The sequence below is a fragment of the Sporothrix brasiliensis genome (assembly GCF_000820605.1).
Source record: "Sporothrix brasiliensis 5110 chromosome Unknown Cont14, whole genome shotgun sequence".
NCBI classification, from domain to species: Eukaryota; Fungi; Ascomycota; class Sordariomycetes; order Ophiostomatales; family Ophiostomataceae; genus Sporothrix; species Sporothrix brasiliensis.
Window position 1 is genome coordinate 346,153 of NW_024467133.1, and position 22,027 is coordinate 368,179.

The following is a 22,027-nucleotide window of genomic DNA, read 5'->3' on the forward strand; positions in this document are numbered from 1 at the left end:
CATCGTGGGAATGAGGAAAGAGCACCACGAAACCAACACCAGCCCTTAGAGGCATGTCGTAATGAATGAAAACCGGACGTTGACGTGTAATTACGGGCATCTGACGGACATCGAAAACGACAAAAAGGGCCACAAGGCAAAACGGCAAGTGGGCCAACAGGCGCTTGTGTGGTGCCGTCCAGAAAAGTAAGAGTGCAACAGCACTTTCAACATGGAGAAGTGCCATGTTGTATGTTGTAGTGATGACTGCCATGCGAGTAGCGCCTTTGCGACTCGCGCCTTCCGGCCCTGCTGTCTCCTGTCCAGCCTTCTTTCCTTTTCCCCACACCCCCTTTATCCCACCCCAAGACAAGGAAAACGACATCACGCCCTACGCCCTTCACCAGCCGCTTGTCGACACTTATTTTTTGACATCCTCCACGCCGCCAATCCAACGCAGGGGGAAGCCTCCCAGCTCCATCGAAATGTACAGCCCAGATTCTACCCGATTCTCTTCCTACTGCATTAGCGGGTATTCACGCTGCCAGTTTCCTGCCGACCTTGCAGTCATCGGGACAGTTTAGGTGGCCCTTTCATTGTCTTTTTTTCGTCCTTCGTCTTTCTTCGTGTTGCGTCGCTTTGTTCATTGTTGTACCTCCTTCACGCTCCGATCTCCATTTTTAATCCAATATCCCAACGCAGCTGTGCACCGGCAAGGGCGCCCACCCCAGCCGATCGTGCTGGACTACGGAGTAGTCTGCCTGTCTGTGAACAAAGTACGACGTCCACACCAAGACCAACGGTTACGGACTATTGACCTGCTCCCTGTGCCCCAAATGTGACTCAGCTTTTGGCGTGTGTGCTGGGGCCAACAGCTCGTTCCCATGTCTCGATCGGGGCTGGTCTCTTACACCGTTGTTGGTGTCAACAGACTCCACCCAACCATGGCCATGTGGAACTGGCAGCCGACTAACATGATCTTGCCAGGCTCATTGGCCGTTAGACGGGTGGCCTTGCTTTGATGGCCAAGGTGCCCTGGTATCCTCAACTCGAGGCATTAGCCTTTCTCCAGGGAGGAGGACAGGGAGAGGAACTCGAAGCTGTCGCCAGGTTACCGTTCTTCTTCAGCCAGACCCTGAATGCTCGTTGGTAAGACTGCTTATGGAATATTGATTATGGCATGGCGTGCGATGACGCTCCGCTGTTGGTCGAGGACTACCCAGAACGGATATTCTTTGTATATAACTTGGGATGCCCCAGTTCTTCTCATGTTTGTTTTCTTTTTTTGGTCTTTCGTTCAAATCATCATTGCGTCAACAGTTATATATCCAGAATATTGGACATTGGATATTTGTCCCTACTTCTACACTTGCGTGCATGCTCGCTTGCACACTCACTTACACCATTGTCGTGTAAACATCACCATCCAGCAACATCGTTACAGAGCGGCGCAAGACAACAAACGAGGAGCATAGCTTTTCTAAATACTGGGCCATATCACTTTGCCATCTTGTCATTTTCGGCCCCTGTCTCATGCCCAGGACTCGACAGCTCCTCGACTTGCACAGAGACAGCATGACTGGCATCAGCGACAGCGGCAGCAGCAGCAGCAACTTCTCCGGTTCCGGCCCCCATCGCAGCATCGCCTTCCCCAAGTCAAAAATGGAGATCCAGCTGGACAACTACTTCAAGGCCAAGGTGTACACCTCCGGCGACTCCATCACCGGCACCGTCACCATTGTGCCCCAGCGCAACATCCCCTTCGACGAGTTCGAGATCGTCTTACTCGGCACCACCCATTCCCGCGTCGAGCACGTCAGCGCGCCTATTGAGTCTTCGCACGTCTTTTTAAAGCTCTTCATGCCCATTGCCGAAGATGCCTACCCCGTTCCCCGCGTCCTCGAGGCGCACCAGACCTACACGCTTCCCATTCACTTTGTCGTGCCGCACCACCTGACTCTGAGTGCATGCAGCCACAAGGTTGTGTCTCCGCACGTCCACGACCACCACATGCGCCTGCCACCCACCTTGGGTCGCGGCAACGGCAGCGGCGCCGCCGCCGCCTGGGAGCGCGACGACATGGCACCTGAGATGGCCCGTGTCGAGTACACCGTCAAGGCGCGCGTCTACCGCGAGACGCTCAAGGAGGACGGCTCTGGCCGGTCCACCCGTGTCAAGATTGTCGAGGCCACCCAGCCTATCCGTGTTCTGCCCACCTCGAAAATCGACCCGCCTCTGTCCGTTTCCGAAAAGGACCGCGCCTACAAGCTGCAGTCTTCCAAATCAATCCGCAAGGGGCTGTTTGCCCGCAGCAAACTCGGCCGCGTGACCGCCATCACCGGCAACGACTCCATCGGCGCGCCTGAGCCAACTCCCATCGTGCTGCGCCCCGACGGCATCGCAGCCTCACCAACCAACGCATTCGTCCAGCTCTACTTTGACCCTGCGCGCCCCGACGTTGCACCCCCGCGCGTCACCAGCGTCTCTGCCAAGCTCAACGCCCACACCTACTACAGCACGGGTGCCATCACCACCTTCCCCAACCTCGGCGACTGGGCCCACAGCGACAACGTCCTCATGGAGCGCCGCGGCTCGTACGCGACCTCGGTGACGCTGCTCAACAACAGCCTCAAGACCTTCCAGTGGGAGGCCAAGGTGGACAACGGGCGCCGCGACTCGGGCTACTGCAGCAGCGACAGCGGCGGCCGCGAGGAGATGGTGACGGGCAGCGGAAGCGGCGGCAATGCCCGCCGGCGGTCCTCAGCGTCGTCTCCTTCCAGCAGCAAAGAGATGGGCCTCGTCTACGCCGCGCCGCTCATTGTGCCCCTCGAGCTGCCCATGCACAAACGAACGTTCCTGCCGACCTTCCACTCGTGCATCGTCTCGCGCACCTACTCGCTGCAGCTCAATATTTCCATGGTGCCCGCCTCGTCCACGTCCTCCTCAAGCTCCTCCTCTTCGTCCGGCTCCACCACCACCGTGTCTGTCTCTGTGCCTGTTCAGATCGTTGTTGGCGACGCCAACGACGCGTCCATATCCGGCATGCCCACCATCGCCGCCAGCCAGTACTACTACAACGAAGACGCTGCGGGCCTGCCGAGCTTCGACGACGCCCTTGAGGAGGCGGAGGCCGATGCGCACCTGATGCCGCGGGTCATGGCTGTGCCCGACACACAGTATCAGGAGACGAGCGTCCTACCTGGCTACAGCGGCCGGCAGTGATGCCACTGTATCCGTCGTTGGTTTTTCTGTTCTGTTCTTTGCTTCTTTTTGTCTACATCATAAAAGCGTTGCATTTGTTTCCTTTTTTTAATGGTGGTATGAGCAGAGATATCCAAACAGAGCAGCATGGATCTTGTTGTTTTAATGTTGTTATATGCTACGTGCTATTTGTTGTTTGCTTTGGATGCTATTCTTGCATGTTTTGTTTCACTATATATGACGGCAGGATTCATTGCACAGGTTGGGTTGGTTTTCGGTTTCTTGGGAACTGTAGGGTCGCATGGCTTGGGGGACATAATCTCATGACACGTTTAATAGAGTGCACGCATAGCAGCACAGAAACATAATAATATTTATCACGATCAAAGTTGTCAAATTCCAAGTGAGGTCGCACTGAAGTTAGTCTTTGTTTATTTAATTAATATTATATTCGTACTTGTGCACCCATTCTATTGTTTACTATTTACGTATTTAATCGTTTGACAATCTTCACAGCAACTTGTTAGTTTTGAATCACGCATTAAAAATCCTGAACGGACCAATACCGACAAAGAAACTGCAATAAAAACTAAAAACTAAAACAACCGTCGAGTAGGACGAGTTGAGCCTGTGCCAGTCACATTTTACAAAAATTAAATCACAACGAGAAGCGATAAAAAAAGAGACAGGCAAAAGAAAAAAGCCAAAACCAAACAGAAAGACATCCCGTAGAACCCCTGACCTTGAAAACAGACCCATTGTCCTCCTCCCTCGACACCTTTCTTACCTCCATCCTTTCGAATTTCCCCAATTTTCAACAACCGGCCCAGATGCTTCCCCCAGTTTATGAGCGTGTGAGGTCCGCCGGCGCCGGTGCGTCCGCCAGGTCGACTCCTCCGCACGTACCTTACACCAGGGAAACTAACCCAGCATGGCATGCGTGCGAATGCCCTTGGGGCCGAGTTCACTGGGTTGTTAGTACAGACAACATCCTACACGAAAAAAAAAGGACACGGAATGGGTCAACGTACTTGTAATCCACGCGCGTCAGACTCATCTGCCGCTGGCTCTCCAGACCCGCCACGTCCAGGTTGTGCACGCAGAACGCCAGGCGCGCCGCGACCTGTGCGCCCAGGAACATGGCCTCTTCGAACCCGTTCTTGGTCCACTCGCCGAGGTACGTCGGCAGCGTCGCGAGCTTGATCGCCGTCGGCGTCTGCGAGTGGAAATGGTGCGAGTGCGCGCCGCCGGCATCGCCGCCCGCCGCCGAGCCAGGGCCGCCGCCCGTGACAGAGCCCGGCGGTAGCGCGCCCGCCAGGGACGCCGTCGTGGCGGCCTGCAGCAGCGGGTTGACCGACGACGAGGTCGGCAGCTGGTGCGGCGGGGTGTTGAAGCTGCCCGTGGGCGTCTGCGACCCCGTACCCGACGGTGTGCCCATGTTGCTAGGAAGCTCCGACGTGAATATGGTCGCCGTGGACGGCGAGATCAGGTGCCGCGCGTTCAGCGTCTGCAGAATGTTCTCGCGCAGGCCGCGCAGGCGGCAGCCGTTGCCAACAAACACGAGGTTCTCCCAGCACGGCGGGCGCATGTACATCTCCTCGATGCCCTGCACGGCTCGGTAGATGGTGGACACGATGCGGTCAATCTCGTACCGGTCCGCGAACGTAAACCGCTCGAGACCAATCTCGAAGTCGCGCCGCTGCCGCTTGTAGCGCGGACCCTTGAGCTCCTCGACCACGGCCACGGGGGCCTCCTCCACGACCACAGGCGCCGCCGGGGTGGCGGGGACCAGCTCCGTCGACGTCGTTGCTGGCGTCTCGGTCTCGGCGGGCTTGGCAGCGGCAGCATCCGCCTCCGTCGTCTCCTCCTTTGCGGTTGGGGCGTCTTCCATCACGGCGTCCTCGGTCGCAGCCTTTGGCGTGGCGGGCTTGTCATCTGTTGTCGTGACAGGCGCCTCGGCTGCCTTTGGCTTCTCGGCCGCGTCGGCCGTGGAAGCAGAGGTCTCCTCCTTGGGCTTCTCCTCCGACGGCTGGTCCGCGGATGCGGCCTTGTCGGCCACTGGTGCTGGTGCTGCGACGGACGGCGTGTCCTCGCCCTTCACTTCTGTGCTGCGTGCTGCGCTGCCGTCCTTGGGCTTGTCGGCCTCCTTGTCCTTGTCGCCGACCGCTGCGTCTGCCTGCGCTGTCTTGTCTGTCTTTGGTGCACCGTCGGCGTCGTCGTCCCCTTCGCCCTCCTCGTCCTCATCCTCGTCCATCTCCGAGCCCTCGCCTTCGGAGCCTTCTTCGCTACCCTCCCCGTCTTCGTGGCGACCTTTGCCGTTGGCGCCCGTCGCATCGTTGCGCACGCCGTTGCTGGTCGGCAGAGGCGCCTCTTCGTCCTCCTCCTCTTCTTCCTCGACAAGCTCCTCATAGTGGAAGGTAACGCGCGCCCGCTTGGCGTTGGGTAGGCGAACCGGCCGTGCCGCGGCCGCCTCGGCCTCCTTGTCCTTGCCGCGCCGACCGAAGCGGCCTCGCTCCGACCGCTCCTTGTCCTTCTTGGCGAGGAATTCCTTGGTCTGGCCGCTCGTCACAATCGAGGCCACGTCAAGCACGCCGTCGTCTGCCACCGGCAGTGCGCCGTCATCCGCATCGTCGGCACCATCGGCTACGGGTCCAGTGGCAGCGCCGGTCGTGGGAGCACTGGCAGCCTGCGGGTCGTCGGTTCCGGCTGCCGCAGACAGGACAGCCGCAGGGCCGCTGGGGGCAGCGGCGGCGGTCGCGGCCGACGTGTCGTCCTCGGGCAACTCCATGAGCTTGGGAAACTCGGGCGCGTACGGCAGCACCTCGCAGATGTTGCTCTTCTTGAGCTGCTCGGCCATCTCCTGTGTAAAGTTCTTGTCACGCAGCAGCGCGCGGAGGCGCTGCGTAAAGACCTCACCGCCCGAGATGGCACGGTCGTCGCCCGAATCGCCCGGCTCGCCCGTGGGGCCGACGCCCAGGTGGTTGACGATGCGGCTGTCGTAGATGCAGGTGACGTCGACCTTTTCGTAGCCAATGTCGATGACGGTCATGTGGGGCCACTTGAGGCCGTACTGCGTGGCGAGCGCGCTGTTGATCATGCAGAGCGCGGGCGTGCGCGTCTTCTCAAAGATGTAGAGGGCAATGGCCTCGCAGTCGGGCCGGGTCCACTGCGACGAGGTCATGAGCACAATGGGCGTGTTGTGGTAGGTGGTCGTCAGCAGGCCGTGGACATGCTCGAGGAAGGCCAGAAAGGCGTCCATGTTGATAATATAACCGCCTGTATGGCGTTAGAGGTCATTAGTATGGCAATGCACGGCAAAAGGGAACGTGAACAGAAGGAGAGAGTCAGAAGACGGGGTTCTCACCTTGCATGGGGTACACGGCACCCTCGTCCGACTCGGGGTCCTCCACATACTCCCACTCGTCCTCCTTGCCGTCGGCGCCGCTGTCGCCGTTTGCCGTCAACGCGAGCTGCTTCTGCTTCTGCTTCGGCTGCTGCTTCTTGCGCTTAAACGTGCGGTACGGCCGCCACTCGCCCGTCTCCTCGTCGCGGAACATGCGCGTCGGCACGCGGAAGGCAGGCGGCGTCAGCTCATTGCACCCAAGCTGGGCCATCGTCGTGTGGCTGCCGGGGCAGATGATGAGGATCTGCTCCTCCTTCCATTTGTTCAGCTGGCCCGACATCGTGCCTGGATGCCGTGGCGTGCAGCGGTGATGGGGATAGAGGGGTGAGCGAGTCGAATCGAGTCGGTATGGCTGCTAAATCTCTACAGCGAGGAGGCAGAAAGCAGGGGGAAATGGGAGGGGACGTTCAATCGGGGTTGGTGAATTGACGCGTGCAATCGAGAATAGCCCAGGCGCAGACAATTGGCTCGGTGGGAGCGGTGCTCGTGGCTAGCTTGCGGTCGAGCTCCCTTGTGGGCTGCTTGGAGGGTTCGCTGTGTTGCACTTTCTGGTGATTTTGTTGGCTGGGGATTTTGCGACAAGTGGTGCGCGAAGCGTGAGGCGCGACCGCGTGGATTATGTAATTAACACGTGATAGAACACGTGTCGCGATTCTGGTAAGAAAACAACGACGACGTTTGACGCACACGAGAACCGATATTTAGACAGTCGATGCTGGAGTTGTTATTTAATTCTTGAATTTATTTTCCTGCGTGAGTTGACTGCTGATCTATCCAAGCTAGACGTTTTGTTAATCAGTTCGTAGTCTGTCGGTATAAACGGCCCTGGAGGTCCTCCGACAACCTCTCCTGCACTTCATTCGCCTGCCTTCACAGCGATTATAATTCATTAATGTACCCAAGAACGTGGGTGTGGCCGAGGCCAGACAATAGGACGCGCCATCAGTTCCAAATAAGAGACAAAAGCAAACCAAACGCCGCGTTTCCAAATAAGTTCTATCCATGTGTGACGCCGAATGTGACGCCGAAAGGGCTTGGATGCAAGTCGAAACAAGCTGCTTTTTACCATTCACCTGCGCCACTCCCATTTCGCATTCAAGTCAACTAGTCCGCCTTGATGGCACTATCGCACTTTGTTAGTTGATTGCCTCAAATCGGACAGGGGGTATCGTAGGAACTCACCCGTAGATTCTCCGCATAAATGCGTAGGTACTCAAGAAGCCGACGGTGCCCGTCAGCAGCGCATAGACACAGCATGCAATGAAGCTGTGGCTGAAGAAGAGCAGGCTGCTCACGAAGCCGGTGATGTGCAGCTTCGCAAAGTAGTACCAGATGCAGTACAAGAAGACCCATATCGCGCTGCCGCCACCCACCATAAAGGACTGCCACCACCAGTGATAATTCTCCGAGCATAGCTGGATGTAGATCGTGATGACAGTCACCTCGGCAATGGTCAGGATCAGAATGGTCGACACGACAGCCAGGAACCCGAATACGTAGTAGTAGCCGCTCTTGTCCTGCCACAGCGACTGGAAGACAAAGAGAAGCTCGATGAAGATGACGGCAAACGGAATAAGACCGGCGAGCAGCACGGAGCGGATGTCGCGAATGTACCACGCCTGGCGGGGGATCTGGCGCGGCACGGCGCCCGTCTTGGTCGGGTGCTCCCAGGGGCCGACGCGCACGTAGCCGTACCAGGCGCCGGCATAGACGAGGGGCATCTGGATGCAGAGCCACAGCACCAGGATGCCGACGAGGGTACCAAAGGGAATGGCCGTGCTCGAGGCCTGGGCCCAAACGAACAGGTTGAGCACAAAGACGGCACTGAAGATCAGACCCGGGAACAGAATGGCCGTCACAAACGTATTGCGGCGCCAGTTCTGGCCGTCAAAGGTCCGGTACACGCGTGCAGAAAAATAGCCCGAGAAGACACCGGCAAACACAAAGAGGCCGACACCGAAGCTGATGAAACCGCCGCGGAAGCTGGGGTTGAGCACACCGACAGCGCTCAGGAAGACCAGCCCAAATGCCATAAAGAGAAGCTGCATGCCAGAGCCAATCAAGGGGGCTAACAGGGAGCCATAGGCTGGCTTCCGGAAAACATCGCCGTGCAGCAGCTTCCAGCCGGTGACGTCCTCGAGCGCCTCGTCGTCCGAGGACAGGACGTCGGCATCGAGGGCACTCATGTCGACACTGCCGCCGCCGTCTTGGTCGAGCAGACCGCCCGAGCCGACACCCACGCTGGACACAAGCATCTTGTCCCCGCCGGTCGGTGTTGCGGAACCCGCACCGGAACCAGCCGTGCCGGCCGTGCGCCGGCCGCGGCGTCTGCGGCCCTTGCCCTCCTCGACCGCAGCGTCCTTGTAGCCCTTGATGTCGCTGCGTATCGTCTTGGCAAAGATCATGAGCACAATGCCGGTCAGCAGGCCGCAGATGATGAGCGAGTTGATAATGGCCAGCCAGTGGATCTTGGAACCCTCCTCCTGGTTCACAAAGTACAGGTCCCAGCGGCGGCTCCAGTCGACCGAGTTGTCTTCCTGGAAGTAGACTGAGTATGTGTAGGGGATCGACAAGAGGGCACCGTCGTCCTCGTCGATGATCTCGTCAGCCGGATTGGGGCGGTACGACGACTTGGCGTAGCGATTGGGGTCTTCGGTGGAAGTGCGGTTGGGGGCGAGGTAGAGCTCAAAGTTCTGGTCAATGTTGCGCAGGCTGGCCGGGCAGCCGCTCTCGAGCCGGCGGTTGCTGGGGCCAATGCTCTTGCTGTACACCTCGAAGCCGACAATCACCTTGTTGCCACGGTCGCCAGCCCGGCCGGGAGCCTTGCGGTAGCGGAGGACGATGGTGTGGTGGTTGTTCAGGAAGTACCGCGACCGGCCGGAGGACGAGTCGGTGAAGCCCAGCTTGAAACCGGCGGCGTAGTACTTGCGGGTCTTGTCGACGGTGACGAAGCTGGTGGCGCCGGGGAGGTTGTCGACGATCCACTCGACGACGTAGCCGTCGCGAACCATTTCCTTGGCGCGGTTAAGTTCCCTGCGGGAGATTTGGCGCGTGCAGAGGTAGCTGCACTCGTTGTTCTGGCCCATGCTGATGTCGATGTCGGAGGTCGAAATGCGGTCGCCGCGCAGTACCTCGCCGATGTTGAGAGGGATGCTCTGGCCGCTGAGGAGCCCGCCGTAGCGACGCTGACCCGTCGGTGGGCAGACGAATGGAAGGTCAAAATAGGCATACTGCAGTTGTGTGTTGTCAGAGTACACCTTGTTCACAAGCAGGGGAATCTGCTCCTTGTCGCCATAGCTCTTTATAGACCAGCCTGCGAAAGTAGCGTTAGCAAGTGAACGCCGCGGGACAAATGACAACACGGCGCCAAAGCGACAGCCTACCGGGAATATAGAATGCTTCAGCGAGACCACTGCAGACAAGCAGGAGCGGTAGCAACACAACCACTCGCAGAGCGCGCATGTGACGGAGTTCGGTGAGCATGATGGCGGTGTGGCGGCGAGCAACTCGCCAACAAGGACGACTTGATCAAGGTAAGGAGGCAAGGGCCAGGCAGCTAGATGCGCGGGTTGCTGGCCGCGGACAGGTTTGAGAAGAGGTTTGAAGGAATTCGAGATAGGCTTGACGAGTGGATGACGCGGCAATCGTAGAACCGGTACGTTCGAGAGTATGGAAGAAAAAATGAAGACAACTTCGATACCGAGGAGTGGCAGATGCGGGAACGGCGTGTTTCTAACTGCGCCGACGGGAGATGTAATTGTAGTCGAGGACGAGGCGGAGGGAGTGTCGAATGGGCCACGGCTCGTAAAGTTGTCGTCGTGGACTGGAGCTAGATCTGCATGAGGAAGAACAGGAAAGGAAAACGAAACGAAAGGCAGAAGTAAAGGTGAAAAGGACGTCAATCCAAAATGAACGAGCGAGCGGAATCGGTACAGAGCACCAAGGGAAAGAACCAACAAGCCAGTTTGGGCAGCTTACTCCGTACAAAGGGAAGGTGCCGATGGGAAAACTGGAGATCAAAGGGAAGGAGTGTGGGAAGGGGGAAGGGATGCAGGTCTACGGAATGCACGTCAGTTTCCTTCATATGCGGGCCCAGACGGCAAGAGCACAGGGATGGCTGGCCAAGAGGAATCAGCCGTGGGGAAGGCGTTGGTGGCCACGCTTGCCCGTTGAAGCTGTGCGAGGTCCAGGTATCTTTTGCCCGTTTCGACCCTGCCCGGGGCCCTGAAGAGCACTAACAGACCACGATTGATACGCTGGTCTGCCCCTGTTTCGACCTCGTCTAGCCCCAGAACGCGAAAACGCGGCAAGCTAAGAGGCGGGTATGACGCGTTAAGTGGTGCTCCTTTGAAAATATGCACAAACAGCTGTTGCACGACCACAAACCGACCACAAGTTGAAATCAGAAGCCCAGCTTTAAGGATCACGACATCTGTTGAAGGAGTACAAGCTGACAAAAAGTAACATAATAGAGAGGATGCTAGAAACGCACGATAAGGCCGTCCATTTAGCCGACAACGCATGTCTCTCCCGAAGCGGCCGGGTTTCCGGCACCTGGCAATCAGGACAGTGGGAGGAGGATCGAATGCCCGGGAAAAGGCAATATGACACGGGCTGGTCCGTGTCTGTGTCGGAAAAGGGTCCAGTACGTTCCCTTGGGTTGTTGGAGCTGGTGCAATGCCGGAGTTGACAGCCTTTTGCGATCGAGAAGCGTGGGAGGGGGCCGGAACCGGTACCGCGAACTACTACCGTGACATGTGAATTGGACCAATTGAACTCATAACCAACAAGGGCAGAGATACGGCAAGGCTGGACGAATTGGACTGAGGAGCTTCGCTGTAAGTTGGTGATGCCTCGATCTGCTTTGCTAGCTTGGACGTAGTATCTAGAAAATAAAGCAGCATGGCGCGCCAACGGCCAACCAACTGGCAGCTAGGTCCCACCGACATGTGCATTTACACTCCAGACATGTCCAACACGAGTGCTTACAATACAGTCGTAGATGCGGCAAATACTTTCATCGAATCAACTAGGACGTAAGTGAGAACTGTTAAAATAGTCTTAAATCTGTCTAGGCTCTACGTCAGCAATACCTTTTCTGTAGACTGTACGAGAAGCAGGTTCGTATCGGGCCCCGGATGTTTCGTGTAACAAGATATTTCTTAAATTCAGACGTTGACAGGGTATCTTTCCGGAGAAAAGAGAATAAACAAACCGGACAAGTAATTCAAAAGAGAGAGATAGCTCTTAACACTACCAATCTACAAAATTTCCCGTCTAGGATATGACGACATGGCAACGTGTGGCCACGATAGCTATTGCCGGTCAGTTGATTTAGCGCCCCTTCTTTCTTCATTCGCTTCTTGTATATAACGATGGTGGAGATGTAAACACCAAACTTGCATAGGACACTTTCGGCATACGGCACTCAATTACACTTGAAGAACACGAAGGCTGCTGTTGTCGCTGCTCGGTTGGCCTATGAATGGACCAGGGGTCTCTCATGTATGATTTGGCTGCTCACATGGCCGGTTTCTGAGAGCCAGTGATGTAGACGAATTGTCTGGAATTCGGGCTGCAAGTCTCGTCCATGCCAACCCCGTCTATATAAATAGATCCACGATCGAACCTGAAATAAACATATATAAAACCGAGTGTCCGGACGCGGACGCGAACGCTTTTCCTTGATGTGGCGCGCATCATAGATAGTGATCGGCCTCGGTGCAGCCGACGTCAAAGAGCCGCTTCGCTCTAGTTCAGCCTCGCGATTCCTCGTTCAGGTTCCCAGAAATGCAGCTGCCTGGCAGTCGTCCTCGACGTTGGATGGACGTGGGCTAAAACGGCGCTGAACCATTCCACTTTGGGCTGAATGCTGCGAGCGAAAGCACTGTTTGATTCTTCCCTGAGAAATATGGGTGCCTAGCCTGAAGGGGTCGCTTTAGAGTTTTAGCTTGCGTGGCGGCCGCCAGACTGTCCCACAAGGCATATGGGCTTAAAGCCGGCTTTGATAGCGGTCGCTGCTGGAGTCCTCAGAGACCACTGGGAGGAGCAAAAGGGTGTCCGCGGGCTGCGCCTCTGCTTCAACTGGGTTGAATCAGCTGTTATCTCGAGTCGCTCTATCCGATTCGCCTGTGTGTTTCTACATAACGAACGCCAGCTCCGTTTTTGTTGCTTCTTTCCATTGTTGGTTTTGTCCCACGATACCTCCTTCTTTCCCACAACGAAAACAGCAATTGCAGAGGAAGGAGCGAGCGTGATTGAAGGAGTTTCGACGAAAGAACTACGAACAGACGCGGAAGCCACGACGGAGCACATCGTTGCACAAAACCACCGAGTGCCCCTCACCTGAGCGGCCCAGTTCTCTGAGCTGCCTCTCCTTGCTTTTCCTTCACCAGCAAGACACTTGGAAAACCAACCAAAGAACAATGCCTTCATTACGGTCTGCCAGCACCGAAAAGGGCCGGCTTGCAGAGCACTACAACGGCCTGGCTGCTGTGAACCACCAAGATGACGACGCCATCGGCGGTCCTGTCCGCAGCGAGTCCCTTATCGGTGTGGAGAGCGACACAGATGACGAGACAACGACTCGAGGAGGGCCGTCTTCGTCTTCGGGGCCGGCCGACCACGCGCCACCGATTTACTCGGGGCCCGCATCACCCGCGCACGAGGCTGCCCTCGAACGGCAAGATGGCAGTGCTGCCGCCGCAGCCGTCGTGGCGGCCAAGAAACGCCCCTTTCCTCGATACCCGGGCCTGCCGTACGTCGACTACCGCGTCTACTCGCCGCCACTCTTCGATCTGTCTCTCGACAAGACTGTCCTCAAGTCGTCCGCGCCCTACCTGTCGGCCACCGCATCGGCCCTCGCCAACCTCATCCGCACGCAGGCCACTGTTCCGCCGAAGCCGTTGATTCACATCCAGGGCACCCGCGGCAGCAAAGTGGACTTTTCCGTCAAGGCCAATCTCATGCACCTGCTCCTGTCCGAGGACCCGCGGCGGCGGATGAACTACGTGCGCTGCGTCGGCCGCGGCGAGCTGGCCTTGCGCGGCGGCAACGCCAACAAGCCGTCGGCCCAACCCGACATCGAGAGCAGCGATGCCGGCAGCGCCATAGACGCCTGGTGCCGGCGCTTTGTGGAGGACCAGTCGTCCGTCAAGTCCTTTGTCTTTGAGCGGCAGGTCGCCAACATGGACATTGGCTGGCTCGAGGGCCAGATTCGCAGCCTCGTGGCCACGACGGGCTACAAGGGCGTCGTCACTGTGACCTTCCCCGTGACGCATGCGCGGGTGATTGTGCAGAACCCCGACAAAGTCAACAAGTTCTTTACGTCCGTTGCCACTCTCTTCACCGGCAAGAGCACCTACGAAGTTGTCAAGGCCGTGTGGCCGTTTGCAACGCACAAGGCCGGCGACCCAGCTCGCAAGTTTGCTGTCCAGAGCGAGGAGATGTGGTGGAAGGAGTGGCGCGACCCGATCCGCTACGCGATCAGCACGAAGCGCACCGGCTGGGTGACGAATGAGGACAAGCTGGAGGCGCTCATGGAGGGCGTCGGCCGCAACATCACGACGGTTGAATGGGGTAGCGAGTACAGCTGAAATCCCGGCGGCTTCGACCTCTGCTGTTTGTCAGGCATGTGGACTTGCAACTTAATTATTGGTTTTTGGTATTTTCGCTTGTCATCTGTGCGATTGGTAAAGAATTGGATATCGCGGCACATCACCATTCTTAGCGACGGAGTTGGTTCATAATATATTGGATAATATTTGCATTTCATGTTTTATTCCGATGCGGACCTTTTTGTTTTCATTCGATTTGCCTCTGCTTTTTTGTCAAAGTACAACCGTTGCTGAGAACAGAAACGCTGTGTTGGCAACTAACTACAAGGCTGCGCCACGACCCATTTTCCGCAACATCCTGGACGAACTCCTCTGTCGACCACTCGACTCCCACATCCCTGCACGATTCGTGCTTAGCCACGCTCTAATCGTTCAACCCCATGCCTTTGACTCACACATTCTGCCCCGTCTCGGCTGCAGTATTCGAATGTGTGCTAACTCGTCGCTCTCTCCAGCACACTGCGCGAGGGATTTGCCTCCTTGAGTCACTGTCCGGCCCCAGCGCCAGCCACTACAATGTTTAACAAGCAAGACGAATGAAAATGCCACAGCTCTGAATCCAACGCCGATTGCAGCCTTGTCCTCAAAAGGCACATTTTCGGGAGCTAGTGCATCTGTGGAGAAGCTGCACGATGCAGCTTCAGGGGACCGTCTGCCCGACGATCTCAGTTTCGTGATGCCAAGCGGCTCTGGCTTCAGTCTCGTATAAGTAGGCTGTCCTGCATTTGGCCCGGACTGAGATATGATAGCTGCGATCATCAAGAAGAAAAAGAAAACGATCTCTCACGAACAAATTCACAAGCGGTTTCACTTGTATTTTCATTTGCAGTGTTCACTTTCACTTTCACTTTCTTTTCTTAACCTCTTCCCCTTATACTGCGTCCCAATTTCGCATCAACAAGTTTTACTGGCCAATCATGGCGAATTTAGAGTCTGACTCACAGGGCATGTCGTTTACCCTGAATTCACACGCCACGGCGTTGTGTTTTATTCCACCAGAGAGCGAGTGGCCACCGGTTGATCGTCTTCGCACTCTTTACGACAAGGCTGCCCGCAAGTGGCCTCCCCATGTCAACCTTGTCTACCCTTTTGTGCAGCCCGAAAGTCTTGATGCTGCCTCGCAACGCATTCAGTCCTTTTTGAAAGATGAACCAGAAGACCCCATCCACTTTCGTCTTAACACAGCCGGCGTATTTGCCCAGCGCTATGAGAAGACCCTCCACCTGAAAGATGGCGACGAAGGCAGTTGCATTGAGACTCTGCGCCATCTGCGCTTCCGGATCGTAAAGGCCCTGGCAGGAGGTGATGCGGCCAAGGAAGACTACGATTCTAACAGCTACCGGATGCACATGACCGTGGCACAGAGCAACAACAGCGCATCAGCGAACTACACGGCTGCGGCCGAGACAGACGTTGCTGCCGGCGCAGCCGCCACGCCGGACGACACACATGGCCATGCGCACCGCTTCTTGCTGCATAAGGTCGAGCGAGTGCCACCCGTCACATGGACGGCCGACCGGCTGCACATTGTTTTGCGCGAGCGGCTCACAAAGACACGAGGCAATCGTAGGGATGCGGAGGTCGTCGCCACATCAAGCCGGATGCGCTTATGGGGCGTCATCTACTTGGATGACGGGCGGATCGAGAAGCTCAGCCCGACACAGACGTTTTACGACGAGTTGCCGTTCGACGCAGACAGAACATCCGGGGACGTTGAGACGGACGAAACGGGCAACGTGTACGCAGATCAGGAGCGTGACAGCGAGCTGCCCGCCTTCCAGTGTGTCACGTTTGCTCCAGAAGACAACGAATGGATCCGCTGCTCGGATGAGCACGACCTTTACACCTCGCTTGCCTCCGTTTCACCCACCCCCGGCGCGCTCTCGGTCGCCACATACAATGTCCTGGGCGAATTCGAGTGGCCACCTGTGGAAGACCGTTTCCCGCTTTTGATTAAGAACTTGCTGGCCACCAATGCTACGGCGGACATGCTGGTCTTGCAAGAAGTGACGGACCACTTTCTCACCGCTCTGCTCGGCGACGACGGCATACGGTCTGCGTATCCCTTTGCCTCCCACGGTCCTCCAGACCAGGAAGACATGGAACCGCTGCCGAGTCTGCTGAACATGGTCGTGCTGAGCCGGCGACCGTTTGCCTGGTCGTGGTTGGGCCTCCACCGAGCTCACAAAGGCGCATTAATTGCACGATTCGATCGAGAGGACGGCGACGTAGAAGATGATAACGACGACGAGGACAGGGACGAGGACGGCAAGAAGTACGGCCTCGTTTTGGCCACGGTCCATCTCACCCACGGCCTCACCAACGGCTCGGTCGCCAGCAAGCGCGCCGAGCTGCAGCGGTTATTTGGCCATTTGGAGCGGTACTACCCGTCTCATCGCGCTGATGCGGTTGTGGTTGCGGGTGACCTCAATATCCACTCCTCGTCCTTTGCCATAGAGGCGGCCATTCGCCGCAAAGGCATCTCAGCACAGACCGCGCGGTACGTCGAGACTGGATTCGACGAGCTGTTTGCCCAATACGGCTTCACCGACACATATTGCGCGACACAGACGCTCAGCAATATCCATGGCCAAGACGACGAAAGGCCCGCGTCGGATGAAGCGAAGCACGATCTGCGGCACGACAACGGCGATATTCTCCTGTATGACGGCGAAGAGGGTGCGACATACAACCCGTTCACAAACGCGCTTGCGGCTCGAATTGTTGGCAGTGGTCTCAATACGCGGCCGGAACGCTTCGACCGTATCTTGGTTCGTGGCGGTGCCAAAGACTACATGAACGAGCATGACGGCGACGGCCAGGAGGACGAATATGGCCGAAGCCAGTATCGTATTGCTGGCTACAACTCGTTTGGATTCCCTTCCGCCAGCATGGACCACAGCTCTGCGAGTGATTACGCAAGCGACCACTGGGGCATCCGCTGCTCCTTTGAGCCTGCTGGCGATGAAGACGAGGAGGGCGACGATGATACCGCAGCCACGACACTGGCCATCGCCAAAGAGGCTGTCGAGGCCGAAGCCGAACGGCCAGATATTTCCGCTGATATAGAGAAGCTGATTGTACCTGTTCTGCCCCTCCGGACTCCTGCTGGACCTCTCGTCGATGGCGGTACTGCCGCTGTCACGTCTGCACTCACGAAGCTCGATGTCATCCCGTCAGACGACGAAATTTCCCGCCGGAAGGCCGCCTTCGACCGCCTCAAGGCTATCATTCTGGACGAGGAGGCTGGCATAGAGCCTGCAAAAGCCAACGCCAGGTCCCGTCAGCTGGTTGTTGTTGCCGTTGGGTCCTACGGCCTCGGTGTCTGGACCCCGTCCTCCGACATGGACTGTCTCTGCATCGGCCCGTTTGGCTCACAGACTTTCTTTGCTTTGGCTACACAGAGGCTGCGAGCGGCTGGTATCGCTTCCGCTGGTGCAGGCGGCGATGCAGCGGACGCCGTCAAGATTATCCGCCGTGTTCGTGCTCACACCGGCACGATGCTGGAGCTCGAGATCAACGGCATCCGTATGGACCTCCAGTACTGCGGTGCCGCCGTCATCGCTGAGACCTGGCCTGCCGTACTCGTGCTGCCGCAAACGCACCCCGTTTTTGCACTTTCGCCTCAGACACTGTCCAAGCTCAAGGCAGCTCGCGACCTCTACTATTTTCGCAAATCGTTCCCAGACATGGCCGCCGACACTGCAAAAATCTGCTCAGCCAGCAACTTCCGCACTGCCCACCGTGCCATCAAGACCTGGGCACGCGCCCGGGGCCTGTATGCCGCACGCTTTGGCTACCTCGGCGGTATCCAGATCGCGCTCCTCCTGGCGCGCGTTATGAAGCTGATGCAGCGTGCAGTCGACAAGGCTACGGAGGACGTTGGTGATGCCGCTTCCGACAATGCAGAGGAGTACACTGTTGCCGATATCCTAGTCACCTTTTTCCAGCACTACGCCGACTTTGACTGGACGACCAAGATGGCGTTCGATCCCTTTTTCCACAACCAAAAGGCGCCGTACGCCCCGTCCAGCCGCGAACCCCTGGCCATTCTCGGCTACCACCGCCCGCAGCTCAACACCAGCATGGCCGCCTCTGTGCCGTCGGTCCGCGTTCTTTCGGACGAATTCAAGCGGGCCGCCAGCCTGTTGCGCGAGGGCAAGGACGGCTTGACGTGGTCTGCCTTCTTTGATGGTGGACGTTCCACGATCCCGCCGGCCTTGCTCGCTGGTCCAGCCGAGTTTGTCCGCGCCTACCGCTCCTACATCAAGCTGGACCTGCAGTACTGGGGGCTGTCGCTGGCGCGCGGATCGTCGTTTGTGGGCTGGCTCGAGTCGCGGTGCGTTCTGCTCTTGGTCGACCTGGCCCGGCGCCTGCCGACTCTGAATGCCCGCATCTGGCCTGGCCGATTTGTTCAGGCGGAAGAGGAGTCTGAAGCGAAGGCAAAGAACACGGACGACGCCGACGAAACCCGCCAGTACCAGGGCTGCTACCTGGTCGGTCTCGACCTTCCGGCGACTATGACGCGTGACGAGCGTCGCATTGCCCTGGGGACGCTGCAAACGATCCTGGCGCACTTTGAGAAGCAGATCCGGCGGGGCGGCGATGGTCACACGAACGCCGGCCACTTTGACCCGCAGTGGCAGTGGATCGATGTGAGCGTTGCCAACCGTGCGGATCTGGGAAATGTAGACCGGCTGCGCCTCGACGACCGTGCTTGGGGCCAGTACACTCCCGGTGACGAGGAGAGCGACGATGACGACGATGAGGAGGAGACGGAGGAGGGAGCGGTGGAGAGCGAGGAGAGCGGCGGCAAGGACGACGGAGAGGTGACGCACAACGAAGATGGCGAGAAAGTCGAGTCCGGCGAGGAGGGCAAAACCAAGAAAGGCAAAGGCGGCAAGAAGAACGCGAAGAAGCTGCCTCTGGCGGTAGCGCACCGTCCCGGGGGCGGCAAGTTCCGCACCGCACAGGATGTCATCAAGCGCCTGCGCTGGGACCCGCACCTTGACCGCAGCGACTTTATCGTGGGCTACGAGGACCGGTTCCTGGGCGCGCGTGAGCGGCCGCTGGAGTCGTGGAAGTCGGAGCAGACGCACGAGGAGTTCATCCCGCAGCACCGGATCCTGTACTTTAAGCGACGCAGCGACGGCGTTGTGGTGTGGGACAGGCGGACACGGAAAGACGACGTGTTCGGGAGTGGTGTGTCAGGAGCTATCTAATGCATGGCATGGTAAATAGCGAATGCGTTGTGTACAATTGTACATTTTGTTCTCGAAAACAAACGTGAATGCATGAATGGACTCGAATCCATTCTGGGGTATCTGCAAATCCTCATGGCTGCCGCAAATCGCCTCGTATGCCGTATTCTGCAACAAAATACAATACAAGAGCCTTTTCAACAACGAATTTTCTTCACAGTTCATTCGCTTGCCTCACCTCTTCCTTGGCAGTCTTCTGTGCCCGAACAGCTGCGCCCTCCCACTCGGCCTCGTACTGCAGCTTATCGCGCCAGTCACTGCCCGTCGCGATAATCTCGTCGACGGGGTAGCGCCGCGCATCGGCCGAGAAATCTTCGACGTGCGGCGGTACATTCTCGTTAAACTGGTCCAGTCCCGCCTCTGGCGGCGGCCGCCGGCCAAGGACCGCCCACAAGTACAATTCGTCGCGACGGCTTGCGTGCTCATCGACAGCACTGGCGTATTCCTCCTCCTTGAGCTCGTCCCGGATGCGGTTCCTGAGGCTGGTCTCGGCCCACGCGGCGGTCGGGTAGCCGTTGGCAGTGTGGTGAATGATTTCGTTGGCCTCTGTCGTCACGCGCTGTTCGGTTGTGGCGGCATCTGTGTCCCTATCTTGGCTTTCGTCGGTGTCGTTGCTGCTGTATTCGTTGCTCTCGTCGGTATCGTCGTAGTCATCAATGTCGCTCAAGCCGTCTTCTTCGCCAAGGCTACCTTCATCTTCATCAAAGCCGAGTGAAGACGGTTTCTGGTCGGCAGCTTCCGGTAAAAGTTCTTTTTCGACTTCGCCGTATGTTGATATTATGTCGCTGTCGTCATCACTACTGCTGTCTTGTGAGCCCTCCTTGTCGTCAGAGCTTCCTTCTGCATTGTTTTCGGAAACATCTGGTGCTGAGCCGGCCGCGGCGGCGGTCCGAATGCCGGAGCTTTGCATATCAGCAAACGGTATGGCCGTTCTCCTCACATTCAAGCCCAGTCGCCGTGGACAGCGTGCCCAGAAGACCTGGCTGTCTTTCTTGAGGCCTAGCGACGCAACGGCTGCACGAACATCTCGGGGTCGCACGAGCTTCTTGACGCTTCGTGGGAGATGTCGCTTCGCCTGGTCGCGTGATCGGCAGAAGTGCATGGCCGTGGCAGCTAGCCGTTGTGTCAGCGCGTACACGAGTGCGTAGAGGTCGTGGAGAGCGGACATGTGCATCGCCGGCAGTGCGTCTCCTAGGCCCATGTAGTTGGCGTCCTCTTCGGTGCCGTTCATGAAGACGCGCTCGGACAGCAGCAGCATGGTCCGCACGTCGAAAAGAGTGAGCATAGGAACCGAGTCGGGATGCATCTGTGCACCCAACTCAGCCATCCGCTCGCCTTGGGGACCGCCGATTGGCATGGGTGACTGGTTGCTGGCCTCGTCGTCACCGGGCATACCGGCCATCTCCAAGGCGGCCTTGGACAGGGCGCGGCAGTTGTCGCCCGTGAGGAGCCACTGTGGACCCCATTTGCGCTGCTCGGCTTTGGCGTCCTGTTGGAATTCGCGCCGTGCAACTGCATCAGCCGTCATTTGAAGGGCGTCGCAGCAGACCTTACCGATTTCGGTTGCCGCTGGGATGTCGGAGAGCAGCGGACGATGAAACGGCGCCCGGGGATCGCGTTTGCGGGCTTGTACATTTTCGTCCAGTACATGCTTGTAGTGGCGCACCTCGATCTCGCTCTTCGACCCCAGGAGACGGGCAGCGATGCCCGGAATATCATCACTGCCAAGGCGGGCTATGGACTCAAAGAATATTTCCTTTTCTTCGGCGGTCCAGACGGTCAATCCAATCTGCGTAGTCGACAGCTTCGTCCGGTCCTCCGCAACGTACTTTCGGCGGGCGTCGTCCATGTCGTCCTCGAGAATCTCAGTGTAAAGCAGATTGACGGAGCTCTTGGCTCGATTTAGCTTCTTGTTTTGCGGTTCATTGTCGTCGACCAGTGGTGTTGAAAACGTGCGCTCACGAGACCGCTTCTGGCCGGCTCTGAACGCGGATGCCGATCCTTCGTCTTCGTTTTCGTCTTCGTCTTCGTCTTCGTCTTCACCTTCACTCTCGCTTTCGCTGCTGCCGTCATGGGCTTCAACATCGCCCATTCTGACGCTGCCGTCCTCTTCCTCCTTGATCCCGGACAGAGCGGGTTCGGGAGAAGGTTCCGAGTCGGACGGCTGGTAATCACTGCTTTCTGACTCTAATTCTCGGCGGGCCCCCACTAAGCCGTCTTCTCTCAAGGGCCATTGCTGCGTGTCGACAAACTCGACGGTCTCTGCCAATTGGTGTTGTAAAAGCCCGTCGTCGTCTTCGTCATCTTCTGGCCGGCTCCTTTCAGTCATGGCCACGCTCCCGGCCCTTGGCCGCAAGGCATATGATGACAAGGGTTTGGCATATGGCTGCCGCGACTGCCCGTCTGCGTTTGGTGTCATCGTTTGCCGTGCACTCCGAGACTGAGAGGGTGACGAAGCTTGAGATGCTATAATGCTATAGCAACAGTGCCTTGCGCCGGGCTATGTCGTTGTTGATCTCCTCCCTTTAAGCCCTATGAGCTGTTTATTATACCGCATGATCGGCCGG

At 57.6% G+C, this 22,027-nt stretch overlaps 6 protein-coding genes across 6 annotated transcripts; 3 read left to right on the forward strand and 3 right to left on the reverse strand.

Moving 5' to 3' along the window:
- Positions 1-1,554: 1,554 nt before the first annotated feature.
- Positions 1,555-3,201, forward strand: SPBR_03693 (uncharacterized protein; the record flags this gene model as incomplete). Its single annotated transcript, XM_040761983.1, has 1 exon — positions 1,555-3,201. One exon carries the CDS (start codon positions 1,555-1,557, stop codon positions 3,199-3,201), a length of 1,647 nt encoding a protein of 548 aa, XP_040622784.1.
- A 900-nt stretch (positions 3,202-4,101) lies between these two features.
- Positions 4,102-6,863, reverse strand: SPBR_03598 (uncharacterized protein; the record flags this gene model as incomplete). Its single annotated transcript, XM_040761888.1, has 3 exons — positions 4,102-4,147; positions 4,212-6,456; positions 6,545-6,863. The coding sequence occupies 3 exons, from the start codon at positions 6,861-6,863 to the stop codon at positions 4,102-4,104; spliced, it is 2,610 nt and encodes an 869-aa protein (XP_040622785.1).
- Positions 6,864-7,761: 898 nt separating this feature from the next.
- On the reverse strand, positions 7,762-10,066 carry SPBR_03625 (uncharacterized protein; the record flags this gene model as incomplete). Its single annotated transcript, XM_040761915.1, has 2 exons — positions 7,762-9,896; positions 9,967-10,066. The coding sequence occupies 2 exons, from the start codon at positions 10,064-10,066 to the stop codon at positions 7,762-7,764; spliced, it is 2,235 nt and encodes a 744-aa protein (XP_040622786.1).
- Positions 10,067-13,008: 2,942 nt separating this feature from the next.
- SPBR_03780 (uncharacterized protein) lies at positions 13,009-14,178 on the forward strand (the record flags this gene model as incomplete). The annotated part of the gene is made up of 1 exon (XM_040762070.1): positions 13,009-14,178. The coding sequence occupies one exon, from the start codon at positions 13,009-13,011 to the stop codon at positions 14,176-14,178; it is 1,170 nt and encodes a 389-aa protein (XP_040622787.1).
- A 938-nt stretch (positions 14,179-15,116) lies between these two features.
- SPBR_03564 (uncharacterized protein) lies at positions 15,117-19,421 on the forward strand (the record flags this gene model as incomplete). The annotated part of the gene is made up of 1 exon (XM_040761855.1): positions 15,117-19,421. The coding sequence occupies one exon, from the start codon at positions 15,117-15,119 to the stop codon at positions 19,419-19,421; it is 4,305 nt and encodes a 1,434-aa protein (XP_040622788.1).
- A 193-nt stretch (positions 19,422-19,614) lies between these two features.
- SPBR_03630 (uncharacterized protein) lies at positions 19,615-21,879 on the reverse strand (the record flags this gene model as incomplete). The annotated part of the gene is made up of 1 exon (XM_040761920.1): positions 19,615-21,879. One exon carries the CDS (start codon positions 21,877-21,879, stop codon positions 19,615-19,617), a length of 2,265 nt encoding a protein of 754 aa, XP_040622789.1.
- Between the last annotated feature and the right edge of the window lie 148 nt (positions 21,880-22,027).